Source organism: Poecilia formosa, unplaced genomic scaffold (assembly GCF_000485575.1).
Source record: "Poecilia formosa unplaced genomic scaffold, Poecilia_formosa-5.1.2 Scaffold7, whole genome shotgun sequence".
NCBI lineage: Eukaryota > Metazoa > Chordata > Actinopteri > Cyprinodontiformes > Poeciliidae > Poecilia > Poecilia formosa.
The window spans coordinates 3,706,438-3,726,045 of record NW_006799946.1 but is presented as its reverse complement, the minus strand read 5'-3'; the positions used below and the strand labels follow the sequence as shown (position 1 = coordinate 3,726,045).

The 19,608-nt window shown below is 40.5% G+C and overlaps 1 protein-coding gene across 10 annotated transcripts in view; it reads right to left on the bottom strand.

Annotated features, from left to right (window-relative positions):
- The window catches only part of LOC103151791 (ankyrin-3-like), a 105,891-nt gene that overhangs the window by 13,563 nt on the left and 72,720 nt on the right, over positions 1–19,608 (bottom strand). For 9 of the 10 annotated variants that reach the window (XM_016681802.1, XM_016681831.1, XM_016681829.1 and 6 more), the window contains 10 exons: positions 15,699–15,853; positions 13,851–14,062; positions 13,479–13,686; positions 12,979–13,075; positions 12,658–12,886; positions 12,327–12,452; positions 11,747–11,869; positions 11,191–11,217; positions 10,564–10,645; positions 881–8,551 (listed from right to left, as the gene is read on the bottom strand). In XM_016681802.1, the coding sequence (XP_016537288.1) occupies positions 881–8,551; positions 10,564–10,645; positions 11,191–11,217; positions 11,747–11,869; positions 12,327–12,452; positions 12,658–12,886; positions 12,979–13,075; positions 13,479–13,686; positions 13,851–14,062; positions 15,699–15,853 (8,930 nt within the window). Of the gene's footprint in view, positions 1–880; positions 8,552–10,563; positions 10,646–11,190; positions 11,218–11,746; positions 11,870–12,326; positions 12,453–12,657; positions 12,887–12,978; positions 13,076–13,478; positions 13,687–13,850; positions 14,063–15,698; positions 15,854–19,426; positions 19,526–19,608 lie in introns of all 10 variants that reach the window. The other variant, XM_016681842.1, reaches the window with a different exon arrangement.

Sequence of the window (19,608 nt, the reverse complement as noted above, 5' to 3'; positions counted from 1 at the left end):
CTTTTAGACATAAATGTTTGCTCTTCAATAATATTAGTATTGAAAGTTTTAGCACTACAGAGTTTTCTGCCACAACACACAACAAACAGTTAAGCATCAGGCAACATTCCCTCTCACTGATAAAAACAGCTCAAGGCTTCAATTTGGTCATACAAGTAGCAGTTTGCATTTATGTAGCTTCCAAGGTGAGCCGATGTACTGTTTTCAAAGTAATTTCAAAAAGGAAACCACAAAATACTGTCTAAGAACCAGGCAAACTGATTGGAACATATTAGGAGTGAAAGAGAGCTGTGTCTTCTGGTGAAACGCAAGACTGAAATCACTAGAGGTGCAATGAAACTGGCAAGTGTGCAGTTACCCTCAATTTAATATGGAATTCGTCCTCCTAAGTCTGCCTCTTGAATATATTTGCAAACCACTGGTACTAAAATGGTAGATCGATTCACTTGTTACACCGTCCACATTTTGTAAAACCAAATCTAAGGAAGTTGATACCTTTAACTCTACATCAAGAGTATCTAATGCCAATTCTTAAGAGCCAGTGTCCTGCATGTTTTAGCTCCAACACTAGGGATTTAAATTATTCAATCATGTCCTCAAGTGTATGGTCAAGTTCTGCTGGGGCCTGGCAATGAACCGTTATTTCATTCGGATAGGCTGGGCTAGAGAACGATCTAAGACATACAGGACTCTTGGTCTAGTGGACTACTGTTGGTCACCTCTGCTCTACAGCTACATCAGACAGCACAGGACACGGATAACAGGAAGGACAGGAAGAAGACAGCTACACTTACGTCACGTTACAGATCACCCACAACAGCTACATGCATCGTTTAGAGAAAGGTAAAGTGCTTAAAGTGTTTAGAAAGAGTTTACAAACTAGTCTCGTTCTCCATCACAGGAGTCATGATTGGTTGATCAACCTGACTCCCTTCCTCCATCTGCTCACGCTCCTTCCCTCCATGTGTCCGCCTAATCTTCCTCCTGCTTGTCCTCATCCTCTTACTGACATCTCTAGTGGGTGGTGGTGATGTGGTGGTGGAGGTGGGGGTGGAGGTAGAGGTGCAGGAAGAACTGGAACTCCTAGAAGCTACAGACGGTTCTGACAGGGAAGTGTTCCTGGTGGTACTGAATCTGCAGCTCTCCTCATCTTCAGTGGGCAAAGTTTTCCCTGCTAACACAGCTTCAGCCTCCTTGGATTTGGTTTTGTTTAAAGATTTGGCTGCTCGACTATTAAGAGAGTTTGTTGTAACGTTCTTCAGGACTACTGCGTTGTTTTCATTTTTGCCTTTTGATGATCTGTGTGTGTGCTTAGATTGAATTCTTCCCTCATTTAAATTTTTGTTAAGTCTGAGTGTAGGATTGTTTCTGGCCAATGGCTGTTTTGGGGAACTAGAAGGGATTTTAATGGCTTTCAAAATAGGGATTCGGGATTTAGGAAATAAAGTTTTAAAAGGGTCAAATCGTTCCCAAACTTTATGTTGCATCTTATGTGTCCTGAGAGAAAATTCACGAGCATTTTCTTTCGAAATGCCCATTATTTCATGATGCCTTTGGCTGCATAGTTTGTGGTTAGCCACCCTCAAGGGCAACTTGGATCTAAATATATGGCCTTTGACTCCTTTGGCTTCTGTTTTTGCTATTGCTACATTAAAAACAGTCTCGTCTTTCCCATAGTGTTCCTCTAACTGGCTTAAAGAGGTTTCTGACCCACTGACTTCCTGCAGTGCTGGTCTTGCAGAGGACAACAAATTGGACATGATGCTGCTATCTTGAGAAATACCTAAATAGGAGTCAGGGATAGTGCTACTGGTATTGCTGCTCAATGTTTGCAGATTGCTGGTCTGTTGTGAAGGTGCTGAAAGACAATCGGTGCTTTGGTAACAAGTCTTTTCATCTTCTGGGTTCTGTTTAGGTCTGTCTGCACAAATATTGCCGTCAGAATAGTAATCCATGACAAATGACGGTTTCCTCAAAGAGTTATGTGCTACGTTTAACGTATCAAAATGAATGTGATCTGCATAGTCTGGTATAGCACAATAACATCTATCTGCAGTGGTTCCTGAAACATTATCACTACTCCGATTAAAAGTGCTTGTATATTTAGAAGTGCTATTTGAAGCATCAGATGATGCTAGCTTTAAACCTGCTTTAAAAGTAGAGAATTTTGACTCGGTGGTGGAAGCTGACTCTTTGCATGTGCTGTAACCAGTCACATTGGCTATCTCTACAGTCATTGTCTGAATGGAGACTTGAGGGACTGGTAAGGTATACTGAGAATTAAACTCATTAATGCATTGTGAGGAGGCATTGTTTTCAAAGTCCCTGACCCTGTACTTGCCTGCTGAGTAGTAATGCTCACCAATCTGAAAAAACTGGAGCCTCTCCTCCACCATGTCCCTCTTGCTCATGTCAATCGCACCACTGCGTGTCATCTCAAACATCTTCCCTTCATGGAAGGGGAATGGGTTTGGTTCACTCGTTGGTGTGCTATCGTCCGTTGGAGTTTGAGCAGGTGTAGTTTCTGCTGTCGTAGCCTGAGACTGGTCTTCAACAGCTAGTCCGTAAGGCTTTGGCTCCCCATTGTTTCCCCTTGTTCCCCCCATGTCAACAATTTCTCCTTCACCGCTTTTACTGGGCCATGGATCAAAGTCCAGCCCCTTACTGGCAACAGTCTTAAAAGGAGAATTGAACTCCTCTTCTAATTTGTAACTAAAGTAAGAGTCTGAAAATCCTTCTTTCTCTGAGGGTTCCTGGGTTTTAGCTCCATCTTTACTAACGACATCAGATTTTCCGTTACAGGTGGAGGTATCATTTTTTAAAATGTCTTTCTGGCATTCCTCGGGGGTCTTCTCCTCCTCAATAACTTCCAGTTTGGTCTGGGGAAAAGAACGATCGGAAGACCTAAATGTGTCTGTTGCCCAAACATCTCTCCGACTGTCTGGAAGTCCAAAAAGTCGTAAATCAGCCTGCTCACACAGGCCATCATCCTCATCTTGAAGCTCATAGCCATCGAGAGAGTCTATCTCTGTGGCATCTGTGTCATGAGAAAACTCAGCTGTTGTGGCTATTGAGCAGTCTGTTATTGACTGGTCATTTCCATTTTGTTCACAGTCATTATCCTCCCCTTTACCATTGGAAGCTTTGGAACCATTGGTGGAGCCATTGGAACCATTGGTCCCACCAGGTTCTTTGTTGCCATTTTTGTCATGTCTTTTAGATTTCAACATTTTCTCTTTCTCTTTTTTCTTTTCTTCTTCTTCAGGAAGATTGGAGGTCAATTTTTTACATGGAATTGGCTGGAAGATTGACTCATCATCTTCGTCAGCATTTGATTGACTGTCATCTGTGCTAGGGGGAACCGGAGTAGGGGGTTGTATACGTATAACTGGTTCAGTCAGATGCTTGTCGTGTTCCTCTTGTAAGTTCACTTCCATCATTTCTGTCTCAGTCTCTGAAGAGGCACAGGAGCCCTTTCTCTCTGTGTCTGAAATTTCTGAAGCTGAATCCAGAGGGGGAGGAGGAGGAAACTCAATGTATGCAATACCCTTGTCTTTTGACACTTCTTGTTGCTCCTGATCTTTAATATCACCATCAAAGTTGTTGATGGTTTCTTCTTCTTTAAAATTATCAGGCAATTCCAGCTGATTGTCATTCATTTTTGCTTTTTCTTTATTAGCATTCGCAAGGTCTGCCTGGGCGTCACGAACACTATTTTTGCTTTCTATTGTTGCCTCTTTAAATGAGAAAACTGTGTTTGCTTGACCATCTTCCTCCGAGTCCTCAGATACCTCCATGATGGGGCTTGGCTTGCCTGAAATGAATTCCATAAAGCCATCAGGAGTTTTGCATGTGAGGTCATAGCTGACCTCTTCAGAGCTGGGGGTTTCTGGTGTAAGAGGACTTTTCCCTGAGCTGTCTATGAAGGAAACTTGCTCTAATGTATCATCTTCTGGGCTTATGGGACTAATTGCGGAGCTTGATTTCTGTTTTACTGTGTACAGTGACCCCTTAGCCTCCCTCTCTGCCTGCCTGCCAACCTGGACATAAACAGGCAATGTTTTGATGCCTTTGAAGTTCTCTTTGGTTGTTACAACTGGAGGAGCTATTACTTTCTCCAGTATTTCTCTGGGGCTGGGAAGATTATTGGAGTTGGAATCTTTCGGTGAATTGTCAAGAATTTCAAAGGTTAAATCTGTTTTTGCTGGGCCTGTTTCTGGGCTTTTGGGTTTAGATAGTGTAGGTATCTGCGAGGGTTTTGTTGTCGTCTGTTTCTTTGTAAGGTTGTTATCTAAACAGGGGGTTGTGGTTCTTACAGGAATCTGTGATTCTGTCTTTTTTCTAAGGTTTTTGTTTATTGGTTCCTCTGAATCATTTTTGGGCAGTTCAGGTTTTACATCTTTAGTAGATGACACACTTTTAGTGGTTTGCTGGTATTTTTTAGCATCACTGTCAAAAACAACAGACATCCTAGTAGTGTAGCTTTTATTACTTTCCTTAATTTCCTGGGTCACACTGAACTGATTATCTTTACCTTTAGGTGCTACTTTATCAGTCGTAGTTTCACAAATGTCATGAGGGGGCTCAATTAAGTTTTTGTTTGGAAGCTTGTCTGCTTTGGGAATTTTAGATGTGGGTATCGGGTCAGGCTTGCTATTTGCTTTGTCTTTCTCATTCTTTTCTTGGACATTTTCTTCTGATGTTTCAGATACTTTTGAGGATTTTCCTCCAGAGCCGAATTGGTAAACAGGTAGTTTGCTTTCCTGCAATTTCTTTACTGATGGTTTTGGTTGTACAGGTGGAGGGATTTTAGTAGGACTGGACTGACTTTGACTGACCTTCTGAGCAGCAGATTCAAACTTCATCCTCACTGCACTGACCTTTGATGTTGAAGTTACATGAGCTGGAGACGAGGGTTCAGACAAAGAGGTCTTTGGTTCTTGTTTGATTTTATCTTGAGTAGTACAAGAGCTGACACTTTTCTGAGGACTGCTTGGTAAGCTAGAGCTTTTCTTCTCTACTGCTGGAGAGCTGCTAAAAAATTTATCAACTGAAGGTTCCTTAAGTTTGGTTTTACTAAAGAACTCATCCCCTGCTTTAGGTTTCTGTTGTGTTTTTTCTGGGCTGCTGGAGGTAGAGTTAGGCCAGGATCTAGGCTCCTTCAGTCGTCTAATTGGCTTTTTCTCAGGAGACTGTAGCTCATCATTAAGCTTCTCTGTTTTATCACGGAAAAACTGAGATACCTCACTGAGTTTTTCTTCAGCCTCCTTCACTGTTTGATCTACTCGATCTTCATAAAGTAGTTTGTCCCTACTTCTATCATGTTTGTCTTCAGTAAATCTCATCCAAACCGCATGTTTTGGACTGCCTGGTTCTGTTGAGTAATGGAGCACTGTCACCTTGTCAAACTGAGAAGGTTCATCTTTGTGCAGGAATTTACCTGATTTAGGGGACCCATCTTTTGATGACTTAGAAACAAACTCTCTTTTCGGGCTTCCTTTGCCTTGATTTGTGCCCTCAAACCTACCAGTCTCCTCAGAGGCAAGGTGGCGGTTTTTGTCTGCCACCGTTGCAGAATCCTCTGCGTCTGAATAAGACTGCAATGATGTTTCAATTTTTTCTGAGAGAAGCATTTTCTCAGCAAACTTATACGATTCTCCTCGAACTTCAGATAGTTCATCATCACAGTATTCTATGGAGTGCTGGCTTAATAGTTTTAGAGCTTTATACGAATCATCTCCTATGAGTTGGGCAGAACTTGGACGACTGTCCTCTTCTTGTGACACTGGAGTGTTAACGCGAGATGTTTCTAGGAAGGAGGGCAACGATTCTTCGGCAGTAAGCTCTTCTTCTTCCTGCTGGGCCTCATCATAATCAGTAAGCTCCTTTATTCCACGGTCACTTTTGTAGACGTAAAGCTCAGGGTGCTTCTTTGTTTCTCTGATAATAACCTCAGTTGGGTCTGATGTGCTGTGGCCCTTTTCAATATGAACTTCAATTATCCTCTCAACTTTAGGTTTGGATTTAATATCTCGTTCTAGAAACCTTGGGGTGAGTTCATCACCTTTGACAGACTCTTGGCTAGCTTTGTGTTCAAAGAGGCCTGCCAGTTCTTTAGATGGGTCTCGTCCTGACTGAAAAGCTTTCATGATGTCTCTGACTGACATGGCTTCCTCTATCATTTCTGCGCCGTCCGTCAGTTGAGGCTTGTGATACACCATACGGGTTGTGGTAGTGATATGAGTTTCCTCTTTAAGACACATGCTTTTGTTCATTAAGGCATCCTCTTCTGGTATTTTCATCTGCAAAGCTTTTGATGATGAACTTTCTGGCTCTAGAGGAGGTAAAGCAGATGCAGCTTCCTCCATGACTCCAGGCTCAGAAAGATCATCCGGCTGCTCGTAGCTCCTGATGTGGACAACCTCAGTTCTGGTCTCAGTTACACAGGGGGGGATTGGGGAATCTGTAAATAAAGGTTTGGGGCCTGTGCTTTCTGCACTTTGAGGAGCAGAAGGTGTCTTTTCACTTCTCGTCTCAAACCCGCTGTCTGAGAGGGGACTTTTATCTTGCTCATGAGACAGCTCCTCGGGAGATTCCAAGATTGTGTCCGACCCTTGGTATGACTCAGCAAGCTTGCTTAAGTCCTTCTCTGAGGGAGATCTGATCATGCCTGAAACTGGAGGAGGCATTTTGAGTTTGTGCTCTTGTATGGTCATGGATGGCTTGAGCACTCGTTTTTGTTTTTCCTCCCCCTCTATTTTCACCTCATCCTCATGCTCGCTTTTCAACTGTGCCATTTTCGACAGAGAACTTGCACCAATGTCATTTGTTAAGTAATCTACCACTTTACTGAATTCTAACTCGTTGCTTGGCATCGACTGGTGCTTAAAAAGAGCGTTTTCGTCAAATGGAGAGTAACAGTCTCGGAGAGCACTTCTTTGTGCCTCCTCTATCTCGTCTCTGGAAAATTCCTGCCATTCCTCCTCTGAACTTGTCTCATGACCTGAAATGGTCTTATCTTCAGCCATGATATCCTTTTGTAGTATCTCACTGACTTTGACTAAATCTTTTTTGACCTTCTCAACTAGTGTGTGTGGCTCCTGATCTTCTAACTTAGACTCTTTAGGTGTGCCAGTGTTTGATGTTTGTACAGTTTTAGCAGCCATTTGTGTGTCTGTCTGGAGGATAGCCGTCATTCTAATTAGGTCTTGTTTCATATCTGCTACATCTTTAAGTATCTCCTGATTGGAGGCTGCAGTTGGATGGATGATTGGCGGTGTTATAAATGGAGGAGATTTTAATTGCGATTTCAGTTTTGTTCCAGTAACGCATGAGGGGAAAGATGAAGAAGAGGTGGACGAGGTACGAGGAGAATCGGGCAGTGCCATTTTGAGAGACCCAGGCCCCGGTTTTACAGGGGTGTCAGGGAGGACATTGACAAGTGAATAAACAGGGACAGTCATTGTATTTGAGGAGACTGCTGGACTTGGGCTTGCTGATGCAGATCTCAGAGAACCATAAGCAGAGGTTGCTGTTGCAGATCTGCGTGAAGATGACAATGACCTAAGTGTGCCATATCCTGAGACTGAGTACGAGTCTAAAGCTTCATTTATGGCTGCACTGACACCGGAGGTTGCTGCCTGGGTGGTGGCTTGGATCCTCTCCTGAAGACTGTTGCTTCTCTCTGAGAGAAGACGTGAAGAAGGCGAGGATGGGGTGGAGGAGGAGGATGGGTATTTAACAGGTGAGACTGATCCGTTCATCATGGAAAATTCTGAGGAAGCAATGGTTGTCTGACCGGTTGAGGACACGGACGACATGGATGTCCTCCCTCCTCGGGATGTGACTGTTGAGTCAACAGACATCTTTAGAGATGAGAGACTGGACATGCTTTTAACAGGAGAAAGGTTGGCAACTTCTGAAGCAGCTGTTGTCACAAGGGCAGATTTAAAAGGCAGATTAGAACTGTAGCGGTTGTACAGGGATTTTGGTGATGTGACAGAAGCAGTAGCAGCTGATGACCTCTCAGATAAAGAAGCATTTGGTGCTGAAGGATGGAAAGGGGTCCTTGATGCATAAGCCAGAGCAAGATTTTTAATTGATGCCGGATCTGTGGCAGGTTTACTTCCAGGTGTTGCAAGGATGGCAGACCCGTGAATGGGGTATGGTCCCTGCTGGACAACAGTTTTAATTGGTGAAGGCACAGTCCTGTAAGACCTGATGGGGGATGATGGTACGTCGCTGATCGATTTAACTGGGGATGACGAGGCGGGTGCTGGGGGTGAAACGCCCAAGGTTGCTCTTATAGTTGTGGGACATGCAGGTGAAGGTGCTGAGAGGGGCCAGGCGGATTTTAATGGAGAACTAGCTGGTGAGCCTGCCGGTGGATCGGCAGAGGCGAGGAGACCCCCCACTCCGATGGGCCTTGTTTGGCCAGGGACGGTAATAGGAGCAGTCGACCATGGTGGGTAAGGTCTGGTTGGAAAGACAGGTTTGTGAGGGTGACCAGAAGGCAGTGTTCTTGTTGCTGCATTTCGTTCAACTGCTGTTTCTTCAGGTGAAGTTAGAGAAAAAAAATGATAACAAACGGGATGGTGTAGAAAATAATCAACAGAATGGAAAAGAATAGAGAGAAAAGAAATATATGTTGGAGAAGAAAAAAAATGAGAAAAAAAAGACAACACCAGAGGAGGAAGAGTTGGTCAGTGAGGCTGTTGTAGTATTGGGAAGGGATAAACTGCAGTTTTTAATTGCTGAGTAAGACATTTAAGAAACGACTAAAAATGGAGCTACAGAAAGAAACAGTGTTCTTGTGTGGTCATGGTTTAGGTAATGACTAAACAGGCTCCAGGTCAGTTCACCCCTTTGCCAAGTCTTAATATCATTTCATACCCAACAATTCACATTTTTCTCATCCTATTTCAATCTTGTACAGTAAAGAAACCGAGTCAAACCCATGTCAGTAAGCCATGGAATATCAGCTTATGTTAAAATGCTATTAATTATTTTAAATAATAGATTTTTTAAATTGATAGGGCAAATTAGGGCAAAAAAAAATTTTGTTTATTGTTATTTAATCATTTATTTATCAATCAATCAACCAATAAATAAATAAATGTATTTATTTTATAAAAACACATTTTGTCAAGTCATTATTGATAAATAAATGTATTATTTTACCAATAATAAATGATTATTAATAAATTAATCATTTGAAAACAACACTTTTATTTACTTAGGTCATTTATGTCTGATTTTGATATATATTAAATTGTATTATTAGCCACAAATTTTGTACTCTTCTCTATTTTCACTTATGTTAGTTGAGATCTGAGATTGTGTTTGTTGCCCCATGAAATACAACGACTACAAAGACATGACTTCCAATTGTTAGAAATTATTTCTGGAGTCAAATACATATCCCCACACTAGATTTTGATAAGAATATAAAAATAAAAAAAAACTTCTTTGCATCGCCAATTGACAAAGTTGGTATGAAAACAGGTTAAAGTTGATACACAGTTGCTGCCACACATCCTGTGTTAGACAGCGTCATTTCATATCTGAAATATTAAATGACTACAAATTCAAAGGTACAACTGGGCAAAGGGAGAACATGACCAGAACCCAAGTCCAACAGTAGCAACAAGGATGGAGGAAATAAACTCAACAAAACACATAAAGCAGCAAAGTAAATTTGCAAAGACGATGACATAGATCGACAGCTGAGAGACAAAATAATGGCGGGACAAATGCAAGATGATAAACACAAAAAACAACTTCTCTCTTTGGACTTCAAACATTTTAATACCAGCATGTTGTCTCTGGCTTGAAATTAAGACCACTTTTTATAGTGCCTTTTATCTGTTTGGCCCAAAAAGGACAGTCTTTTTCACAGGCAGTTTAAACATTATGATAAAATAAAGCAAAGAGCTGCAGAACTTCCCATTTTCCTTTATCTTTTGTAAATAAAAAAAAGACAAAATGTGCTGTCCAAGACTCCAGCTTTAGCCCATTTTGTCATGCAGCATCAAACCTGTGACAAGCAGAGCCTGGGAAAACAAAAAAAGCAACTCAAGACCTCCAGCATGCATTCTTGTACCAAACTAAGCTGAAACATTGCCACAAAGCCAAATAAAAAAGCCTTAAAACAAAAACAAAAAACCAAGAGCACAAATGAAACGCAAACAGAATTTTACTTTGACTTCCATCCAAAAGGATAATTCTTCCTTGTAAGTTAAAGTAAAATTTTGCAGAATTTAAACTTCCAAAACACAGCCGTTGGAACTCGAAAGGCGCACACTTCACAACGTGGGCAAGCACAGCACACAAAACTTAAAAATCACTCATGCAAAAATATATACCATGTTGTGAACAAGCACATGAACAGTATGTGTCGTATGTGGAATGAGAAATATGTGTTTGTCACAATAAGAAAGTCATTTCTACACAATGTTCACTCATTTTACAAGTTAATTAAACCTCTTTGCACACTTATCAATCCAATAAACTTTGCAAAATTTTAAACTCAAAGGGGTTTGTTAGTGATGAAGTCAAACTCACTCTGTGCAGGCTCAGTCAGATAGCTGTAGCGCTTACGTAAGGCTAGGGATGCAAAGGTATGACGTCGATCTGGCTTTTCAGTCTGCAACAATAGCAAACAACACAAAATCCTATCAGTTTTAGGTTACCCTATATTCCAAACTGCTACAAAATGAGCACCTTTAAATTATAAAACTAAACCAAACCTGGCAGTCTGTGGTAATTTATACTTATAAATTCACCGATCTGTAACTATGCTTTTAGCTATGTTAGATGTGAGTATAATAAACTAGCCAATTTAGTCACGATAAGTTTAAAATCTCTCAAACACAAATCCCTAATTTTGCAAAAGTCAAATTTGGGAAATTCATAGATCCTGTAGAGCCAGTTTTATCTCATACTGGAGTGTGCAAGGGAACATGGATGGAAATAAGAGATGAGTTTTTTGGGGGATTGGGGGTTCTGACAAAGCTACCATATATCATGCAAAACTGTGCAGCTAGAAGGGGCCATGGACAGGGAAAGCTGGTAATGCCCCTTGCAAAACATGGTAAAAAAAGAAAAAAAGAAAAAAGGCATAAAGGAGCAGAGCGGGGCCGCTATTGATCTGGTGCAGAGGCAGCACATGGTGGGGAACGTGTGGTTTACCTCGTCCTCGGCATCTGACTCCGATTCCTGGTTCCCAAGATGCATTGCAGAAACAGGGGGAGTAACATAATGGAAAGCAGGGGGAAAAGAAACATCAGGGAGTGAAAAAGGAGTGATTGACAGAAGCTCAAATGCAGAAGTGAAGCCACTTCAGCAAAACCAAAGCAAAAATAAAAACGCACACAGAAAATAAATTATATGCAAACAAAGCGCCAACATCCAGAAGCAATAACAGCAAATGAATCAAGCCCAAAAAACAGCCCAAAAATAAAATAGAAATAAAAAATGTAAAGCACACAAGCTCTCAGCCAAAGGGATCCAAATCAAAGGGCAGAAAGAATCAAAATAAAACGGCAATGACACGAATCCACTGCAGAGATAACCAGTGACTAAAACAGAGAGAGAAGCTTTAAACAGATAAAAGACACTGTGGCAGCAGGTTTGCCAAAATTCTACCTCCGTCTTTCATCAATCTGTACCATGGGGCCGAAAAACACCCTAACCATGAGTGTGGTTATGGATGTGAAAACAGAATGGAGAGTTCCCACTGCCTTACCTTTTTCACCGCGGGAAGCGTGATGTTCAGGTTGCACACGGCAGTCTGTGGGAGGCCTTTGGTTGACCTACACTCTTTAAGGAAAGTGAGGCGACCACATGGCTCCTGACTGGGATCTCTAACCTGCAGGGAGAAAATTTTATCTCTACATATTACTTTCAGTTCTTTGCTCTGTTGCAGATTTCTTCAACTAATAGCATGTATGTCAGTACCGTACACTTGCAGTGGTGTAAAAGAAAAAACAAACAAACAAACAAAAAAATAAACTTTCTCCCTTACAGGGCTGTTCCATTCTTGTTTTTGTGTGACCTTTCCAACACAAATTCTGGTTTTAGTCTGAAATAACCAGACAATGAAAATAATTCAACTCCACCAGGCACTGTCAAAAAAAAAAGCTCTTTAAATATTAACTGGTTGTGTCAACCTTGATGACAAGAATGGCAATGAGTCTTTTACATCACCATGAAGGTGAAAAATATCACTTAGGGGGACAAAGTGGTTTGCAAGACCCAGTATAAATACATCCATATTATACTTTCTCCTCTATATCAGTATGAAAGGATGGGTGTGGTTTGATTACCTTAACACAGAAGGGCAAACGGTTTTCCTTGAAGGCGTAGAAGTTAAGAACTAACTGTTGACCAGCTTTGGTTAACGGAGCCAAGTTTCCATAGCAATCCACATAGATGGGCCTTCCCTCCAGGACCTGAAATAAGTATGAATCAAGAAAAAAAAACAGATGAAAATTAAGAAATTAGAAGATGTAATAACAAATAATTTTGTAATAATTTAACAGTAGTGTGAAAAAAAAAAGTTTTGCATTATATGTATTTTTATTTTCCCCCAGAAGGTTCTTGAAGCTGAAGAGAAGAGCAGACACTAAGTTAAGAAGATGCAGTAAAACTGTGTACCTCTATGTCTTTGCTCCTCGCCACCTCCTCAAAGTTCTCCTGCTGCTCCAGGGTTTTGTCCACCTTGTCGTCTGTCATGCAGAAGCACCTAAGGCTGGACTCCACTGGGTCATTCATCTTAGCAAACACAACAAACTTGGCCATGTAGGGCACACAGATCAGCTCTCTGTAGAGCTGAGTGGCCAAGCTTACTGTCTCGGGGATCTGGTGGCAGTCTGCTAACCAGAACCTGCAAAGAGAAACAACAATACAGAAACCGATGGAAGCTTCACGCATTTATGAATAAATAACCATTCGTGGCGTTTGTCCGGTATGTCTCACCTGGCAGAGACATTGGTAGTGAAAGAGACGCAATCATTAACAAATGTGAGGGGAGTTGTTCCAGTGATGTCCTCCCACTGCGCTGGAGATGTTCCACCTGCACACAGATACAATTTTACACTTAATGTGATTCATTTGAAATCAAAATATAAACCAGTTATTTAATAGATAAAAATAAGCAACTGCAACTTTTATTTATACTGGTGGCATTCTGCAAAGGTATCCATATGCTTTGAATTTTTTATTTTTTTTTCATTTTTTATTTTTTTTACATTTTGTCAACTAACAATCAAAAGACTTCTGTGTATTTCACTGAGATTTTATGTGGAAGGAAAATCCAAGGGTTATGAAACAAAACCCTAAAATATTCCTTCAAGTCGGACATTTTCATGCCCACAGCTCATAGTCTTCGAATGTTTGTGTATGTGCAGAGTAAAAAAGTGATCCTGCCTTTTTATTTACTTGACAGCACCAAAGAGCTACATAATACCAGCACTCACCTGTTATGCTACAGAGCAGGCGGAGGCAGGGTGTACTGTCTCCTTTGTAACCGTTAGTAAGCCCTTCCCCTGAGAGCGGCGGCACAGGGATCGTCATGGTGATGGGCTTGTGGAACTTCCTCCTCCTGGGCTCCACAGTAACAATGGGGCTGAAGGTTGCTCGGTTACCAAGGATTTTCTTTACAGTGTCCTCAGGAATTGGCTGGGCCTAGCGGAAGAGACACAATGGCGATTGAGCGATGTGAGATTAATTTTAAGATATTTACATTGCTTTGAATTGTAAATATTCAAAGCTTCTGTACTCAAAACTGAGTAGAAACGCTCAGTACAGAAGAAATGCACCAACAGACATGGGAAGCTTTAACCATATACCTGCAATCCAACTTTTATTTTCTTTGTCAGCGCCCCCTCAGGGAAGGAAGCCTGAACTAATGGGACGCTCCGGCTGTTGAGAGTCCCACCCTCTGGTCCCATTTGATGGGTCTCCTGTCTGACCCGGGACACCACAGCAAAATACTGTGGAAAGTCCTTGGTGATGATACGGCAGATCCTCTTCCTCTCCAGCTCCTCGGGACTGTCCAGCTCTGTGAGGAAAGTGTTCGTGTTGTAGAAGATCACTCACATGTGTCTTGCAATAACCTCTGCGCTCATGGAACGTTTCCACAAAGTTAATGTTAAAAGCACAACAGTAATGTACTCTAATGACATTTTATGCAATCGACAAACACAGTAGTGCATAATGCTGAAGTAGGAGGAAAAGTATGTATGCTTTTTGAAATTATTCAGAAATGAGAGCTGACATGGATATGGGTTGCATGTGAGTAACAAAACTGGATGTGGATCATAAATCCCTGTTGTTTGTACACAGCCTAAGAATGAGGAGGACACTACTGCAAACCTACAAGGACAAACGTCCAAATAAATTTACAGAAGTACATTCATCAGAGACGCAGCCAAGAGACCCATGGTAACTGTACTGCAGAGCTGCAGAGATCCCCAGGTCAAGTCGAAAAATCTGTTGGCAGGACTATTAGTTGTGCACTACAAAAATCTGTCCTTTATGTAAGAGTTGCGAGACGAAAGCCATAAACGTCTTATTTGAACTTTGGCACAAATCACAAAGGGGACACAGCAAATATGTGAAAGAAGGAGATCAGATAACAAAACCAAAATTGAACTTTTCATCTTAGAAAACACTATACGTGTGGGGGGGAAAAAAAAGACAGAATTTCACACTGAACAAACCATCCAAAACTATCTCTACAGCATGGTTTAGCAACGACAAGGAAGCTGGTCAGAGTCTATTAGAAGATGGATGGAGCTAAATATGAGGAAATCGTGAAAGGAAACCTGGCAGAGGCTGCGGAACACTTTAGAAAGTGGAGGACGTTCATCTTCCAGCAAGACAATGACTCTAACTATACAGCCAGTGGTACAGTGGAATGGTTTCATGTCAAAGCATTGGAAAGCAAAGTCCATAGTCCACTCCGAGAATATCTAACAAGAGTTAAACATTTATGTTCACAGACACTCTCCAGCCAATCGAACTTGGTGTGAGCTAACTACCAAAGAAGAATAGGCAAAAAGTTTCAACATGTGCAAAGCTGATGGAGTCTGGTCATTCTTAGTTAATACTTAGTTAACTTAGTTAATACTATGTAGGTAGTAGTAGGTTAACAGTATTAACCTAGTTAAAACTATGAAGAGGTTGGCTAAATGATGGATTGAATTTCAAGTTCAAAGGTTGGACTGTTGTTTTATAACCTAACCGTGTTTTGTGTATCATAGAATTATATATAAAAAATAAAATATCACATTGAATTGTTTTATAAGGGTCAGACGCAGTGGTAGATTTTCATATCGGACAAATGGGTGGGCACTTTACCAGGGTGGCAGTAGAACTATGGATGCACAAGCATCTGATAAAACGATAAAACATAGTGCATGAATCCACTGCACTGCATTTCATACTGTGCCAGAATTTAGATAATTTTCTATATTTTGATTGGTTGGAAGGAGAGGCTTGCCCAGGGAATTATGCAAAGTTTGACACTTTTCATCCAGCAAATCAATGCAGGTGTGTTTATTCTATTAATTTTTATATAATAGCTCTTATATCTGTAGCTTTATCTTCTAGAGGTAGAAATACCAATTATTATGTTTTATTGGCAAGGCAGAGTGGCCGTAGGCTAAGTACAAAATGAGTTGGGTTTGCGTCACCTTCGTCCATCCCGTTGAGGAGCTGATTGAGGTCGCTGGTCTTGCAGTCGTACAAATGTTCCTTCCAGGATTCTCCATTCTCACTGCGCAGTAGGATCAGCTCTCTCTCTTGGCCCCGCATTGAGGCAAAATGTGGGATCTCCACTATCACAGGCCTGGAAGGAGACATGTCAGAAATATACGGATGACTTAATAATACTATCACCTCGCCTTTCACTGAAAAGCAACAATCTAACAAAACCACAAACATATGCATTAGAATTGAAGTTTTGAAGAATTTGATTGAGGCAAAATGGAAAGTAAATATTTAATTTTTTCCAAAGTGCAGTGTAAAACATAATTTGTAATACAAACATTTGTAGGTTTAAGCAGCATCTCTGTAGAAGCCAAAAATAATATCTGCACAGAGCTGCCATGAAAGAAACATTCGGTGGTGAGCGTGATGGTTACGACAACATCACAGACGTGGTTTTGATGATGACAGTGATGGATAATAGGTCCAACTGGGAACCTGAGGAGTTGATGCGACATTCAGAGCTAATGTAGTGCATGAAATAGAATAAGGGGTGAAAATGAAGGGGGAAAAAAGCTGCACAGCCCATAATGACACAAGACATAATGGTAACAGAAAGGAGTGTAAAGTTTCAGAGGAACACAATATGAGAACTCCTTTGTCAAATTTAGAACTCTTCCTGTTTAGACGCTACGAGGAAAGTTCAAGAATTTACCACTTGCTGTTTGGCTCATCATCTTGTTAAGCTGCCGGATTCATAACAAAAATAGAGCAGCAGGATCATGACACATCACCAGGCTTTAAACTATGTGGTGGAGCCACTGTGTACGTATATGTACGTAAGGATGGGTGGACAGCACATTTCGACAGTGTGGACATAAAATCTATTTGGGATATCTGATTGGGAGGTTCCTTAAATAAGGAGTGTCCTATTCAACTTCGGCAGAGACCTCCACTTAGGCGGGGAATTAGGAAGATGAAATAATATCTTTAAACAATTTATTAACAACAGAAAACTGAGCCCTTTTGTGTTATGCTTTTTGTTGTTTGGAACCTTTTTTTTTAAATATAAAAGTAACATTAACCCAACTATTTTAGTGTGGAAAGCCATACATGAGCTAATGGAGTAGTTCTGCTTTTTAGGTGCTTAGGATATTTTTTTTTATGATTCATGTTTTCTAAATTACATTAAAATATCTATATACAGTTGCAGAAAATAAAGTAGAACAAATATACATCGTCTTAATCCCAAATATTTCACAGCAATCTCCATTGACTTGTGGTTGGATGATGATTAGTACATGAACCATTGGGGAAGCCAATTAGCTTAATGGAGCTAACGGAGAGATTCCAATTACGCGGTTTCAAAAAACACTCGGTCTGTAGTTTTCAACATAAACTTCCTATTTTTATATTAGATTTTCGATAAACATCCAAATTACTGCACTCAAGAGATAAGTTATGAAAGTGATCCGCTACAACTGCTATTATCACCATCCACTGATGGAGTTTTTCGTGTAATTATGTGAGACAGATGATGCATGGCGGAAGTAGTATCACAGAAATACAAAACCTGCAAAGTTTGATCTTACTAGGATACAAATATAACTTAATTTCTTACTTATTTATTTGCATCAATCAAAAATCTGATGTTTGACTAAACGTGCATTTTTTTTCTGAAAACAAAAAAAAAAATCAATGATATGCAGAAAATCCGATGTTGATTCTGAAGTGATGGAAGTCATGGAAGGCAGAATGGTGCTGGGTTTGGGGGTAAAAAAAAAAAAGTCTCATGCTCAACAAAGCGCAGTCCAGTCCAGACAGCCAATCAAAACCTTCATATTAAGTGAAGTAAACTTCTGAGAGCTTCTAAAATCAAATTCGCCACTCACTACACTTATTGGCAACCTAGTAATGATGTTTTAAAAGCTTTAATAAAAAATCACATTTTATTACAGGAGAAAAGTTGTTGTTTTTTTTTTTTCTAACAAAATCTCCACTTCCTTCGTTTTTGGCAACTGTTGAATAACCTTGTTTGGGTAACAGGACAAGACTTTACCTTGTTTCCTAGAACATTTCACAAGATTGGCACATTTAGAGAATATGAGAAATCTTTGACTATTCATCTTTGCATAATCTGTCTAGACAGTCAAATCAGTCCTCACTGTCATGATCCGTGTTTCTGTGTATTTATTTTCAAGGGTTTTCTGTGTTCAGTTTCTGTCCTGCGAGTCTCTGTCTCTGCGTCTTCCCTGTTGATTGTGTCCCAGGTGTGTCTAGTTACCTGATTACCCTCCCTGTGTATTTAAGTCCACCTGTTGTCTCTGTCTCTTGTCAGGTCCTTGTTAAACATATGTCATTTGTTTGCCTGCCATCACAGTAGAACTGTAAAGTCCTGTGTTGGTTTAGCTCTCTTTTTCAGTCCTTAGTTTTTCAGTTGCTACCGGTAATTAGCTGTGTGCTAACTCTCTGCCATGCTGCCTGTTCTGGACTGTTGAGCTTTCTTCATTAAATTTATCATCATCTTTATCACAACCTGGGCCTCTGCGTCTCTCCTCACCACCACACGACACTCACATTTACTCTTTTTTTCTTCAGCTCACGACAGGTTTTCAATATATTTTTTATCTGGGTAGTGACACTGTCATGGAAAAAGTTGGATTTTATGTCTGGATAATCATCCTTTAAACTGTCCTTGTATTTCAAAGAGTTGATGATCATGACATGCACTGCAACACAATTCCCAAAGCGCTTTAGGAAGAAACAATCCCATAGCATCATCCACAAATTCACCCCCGCCTGGAGTATTTGTTCCCAAAAAAACACAAAACGTAATCTTCAAAAACCAAAGCACACACTTCCAGTTAAATTCCAGCCAGAGTTTAGAAAACTCTAGACGTTTACATTTATTATGACAGAACAGAAAAGGCTTTACCATGGCATCCCTTCCGAAAACTGGTTAGCATGCAGTGTCTAATGGTTATTCAAACTAATAAGTGACCCATTTTTTTAAAAACTTAACCTCGCTTTCCATTATCCTTCACATGGCTTTTCATTCAACCTTATTTGCTGCAGCTACAGATTTTAAATATAACTCTGTGTAGAAAATAAGATGACTTGCCATTTTCTCATAACCATTTGCTGACGTATGAGGATCAACTCAAATCTGCCTTATTTAATGAAAGATTTTCTTGTCCTTCCACTTTTTTTCTATCCGTTAAGTAAGTACATTCAAAATGGAAAGTTGTCTGTTTTTCTACGTGGGACTTGGGTGCTAAAATAATAAAAAAAATAAAAATAAAAAAAAACACCTCTATTTTAAAGCTTTTTTCCACATCTTTACAAGGGATGCCAATAAGTGTGCCAGGTGCCATAGAATGAAGTGGTCACAAATCAACAGCAATGAAGTCAAAGCTACAATGTGTAGTTTTAGGAAGAATGTCAGTTATGAAAAAAAAAAGTATAAATCAAGACCTTCTCCATGTGATGCTGCTACAGCTGTAAAAAAAAAAAATAACTTTGCAGTGCCGTAACTAAATCTCTTCCCAAAACTACATGGAAATCATATAAAGCTAACAACCTTATAAACTGAAGTCAACAAAGATGGGCAACAGAATCCTTCAGCATGGATCAGCCTCAATATGTCATTTCCTTGGGGGTAGGTTGGAGGCAGGGGAGAAAAGGTGAAGGGAGCTATGGTATGCTTGGTTCCTACCCAACAAATCTAGTTCCTCTGGGTCCCAGCTGTAGCACGGGACTAACCAGGCTCTCGCCTTCATTAAGGACTGGCAGCTTTCTGGGAAGATGGAGCTTACTGTGTCCACAAGATAATGAAACAAACATTTATACAAAACACACACTCACAAAGTCAACGGCTTCTTTGGGTACATTTCGCCC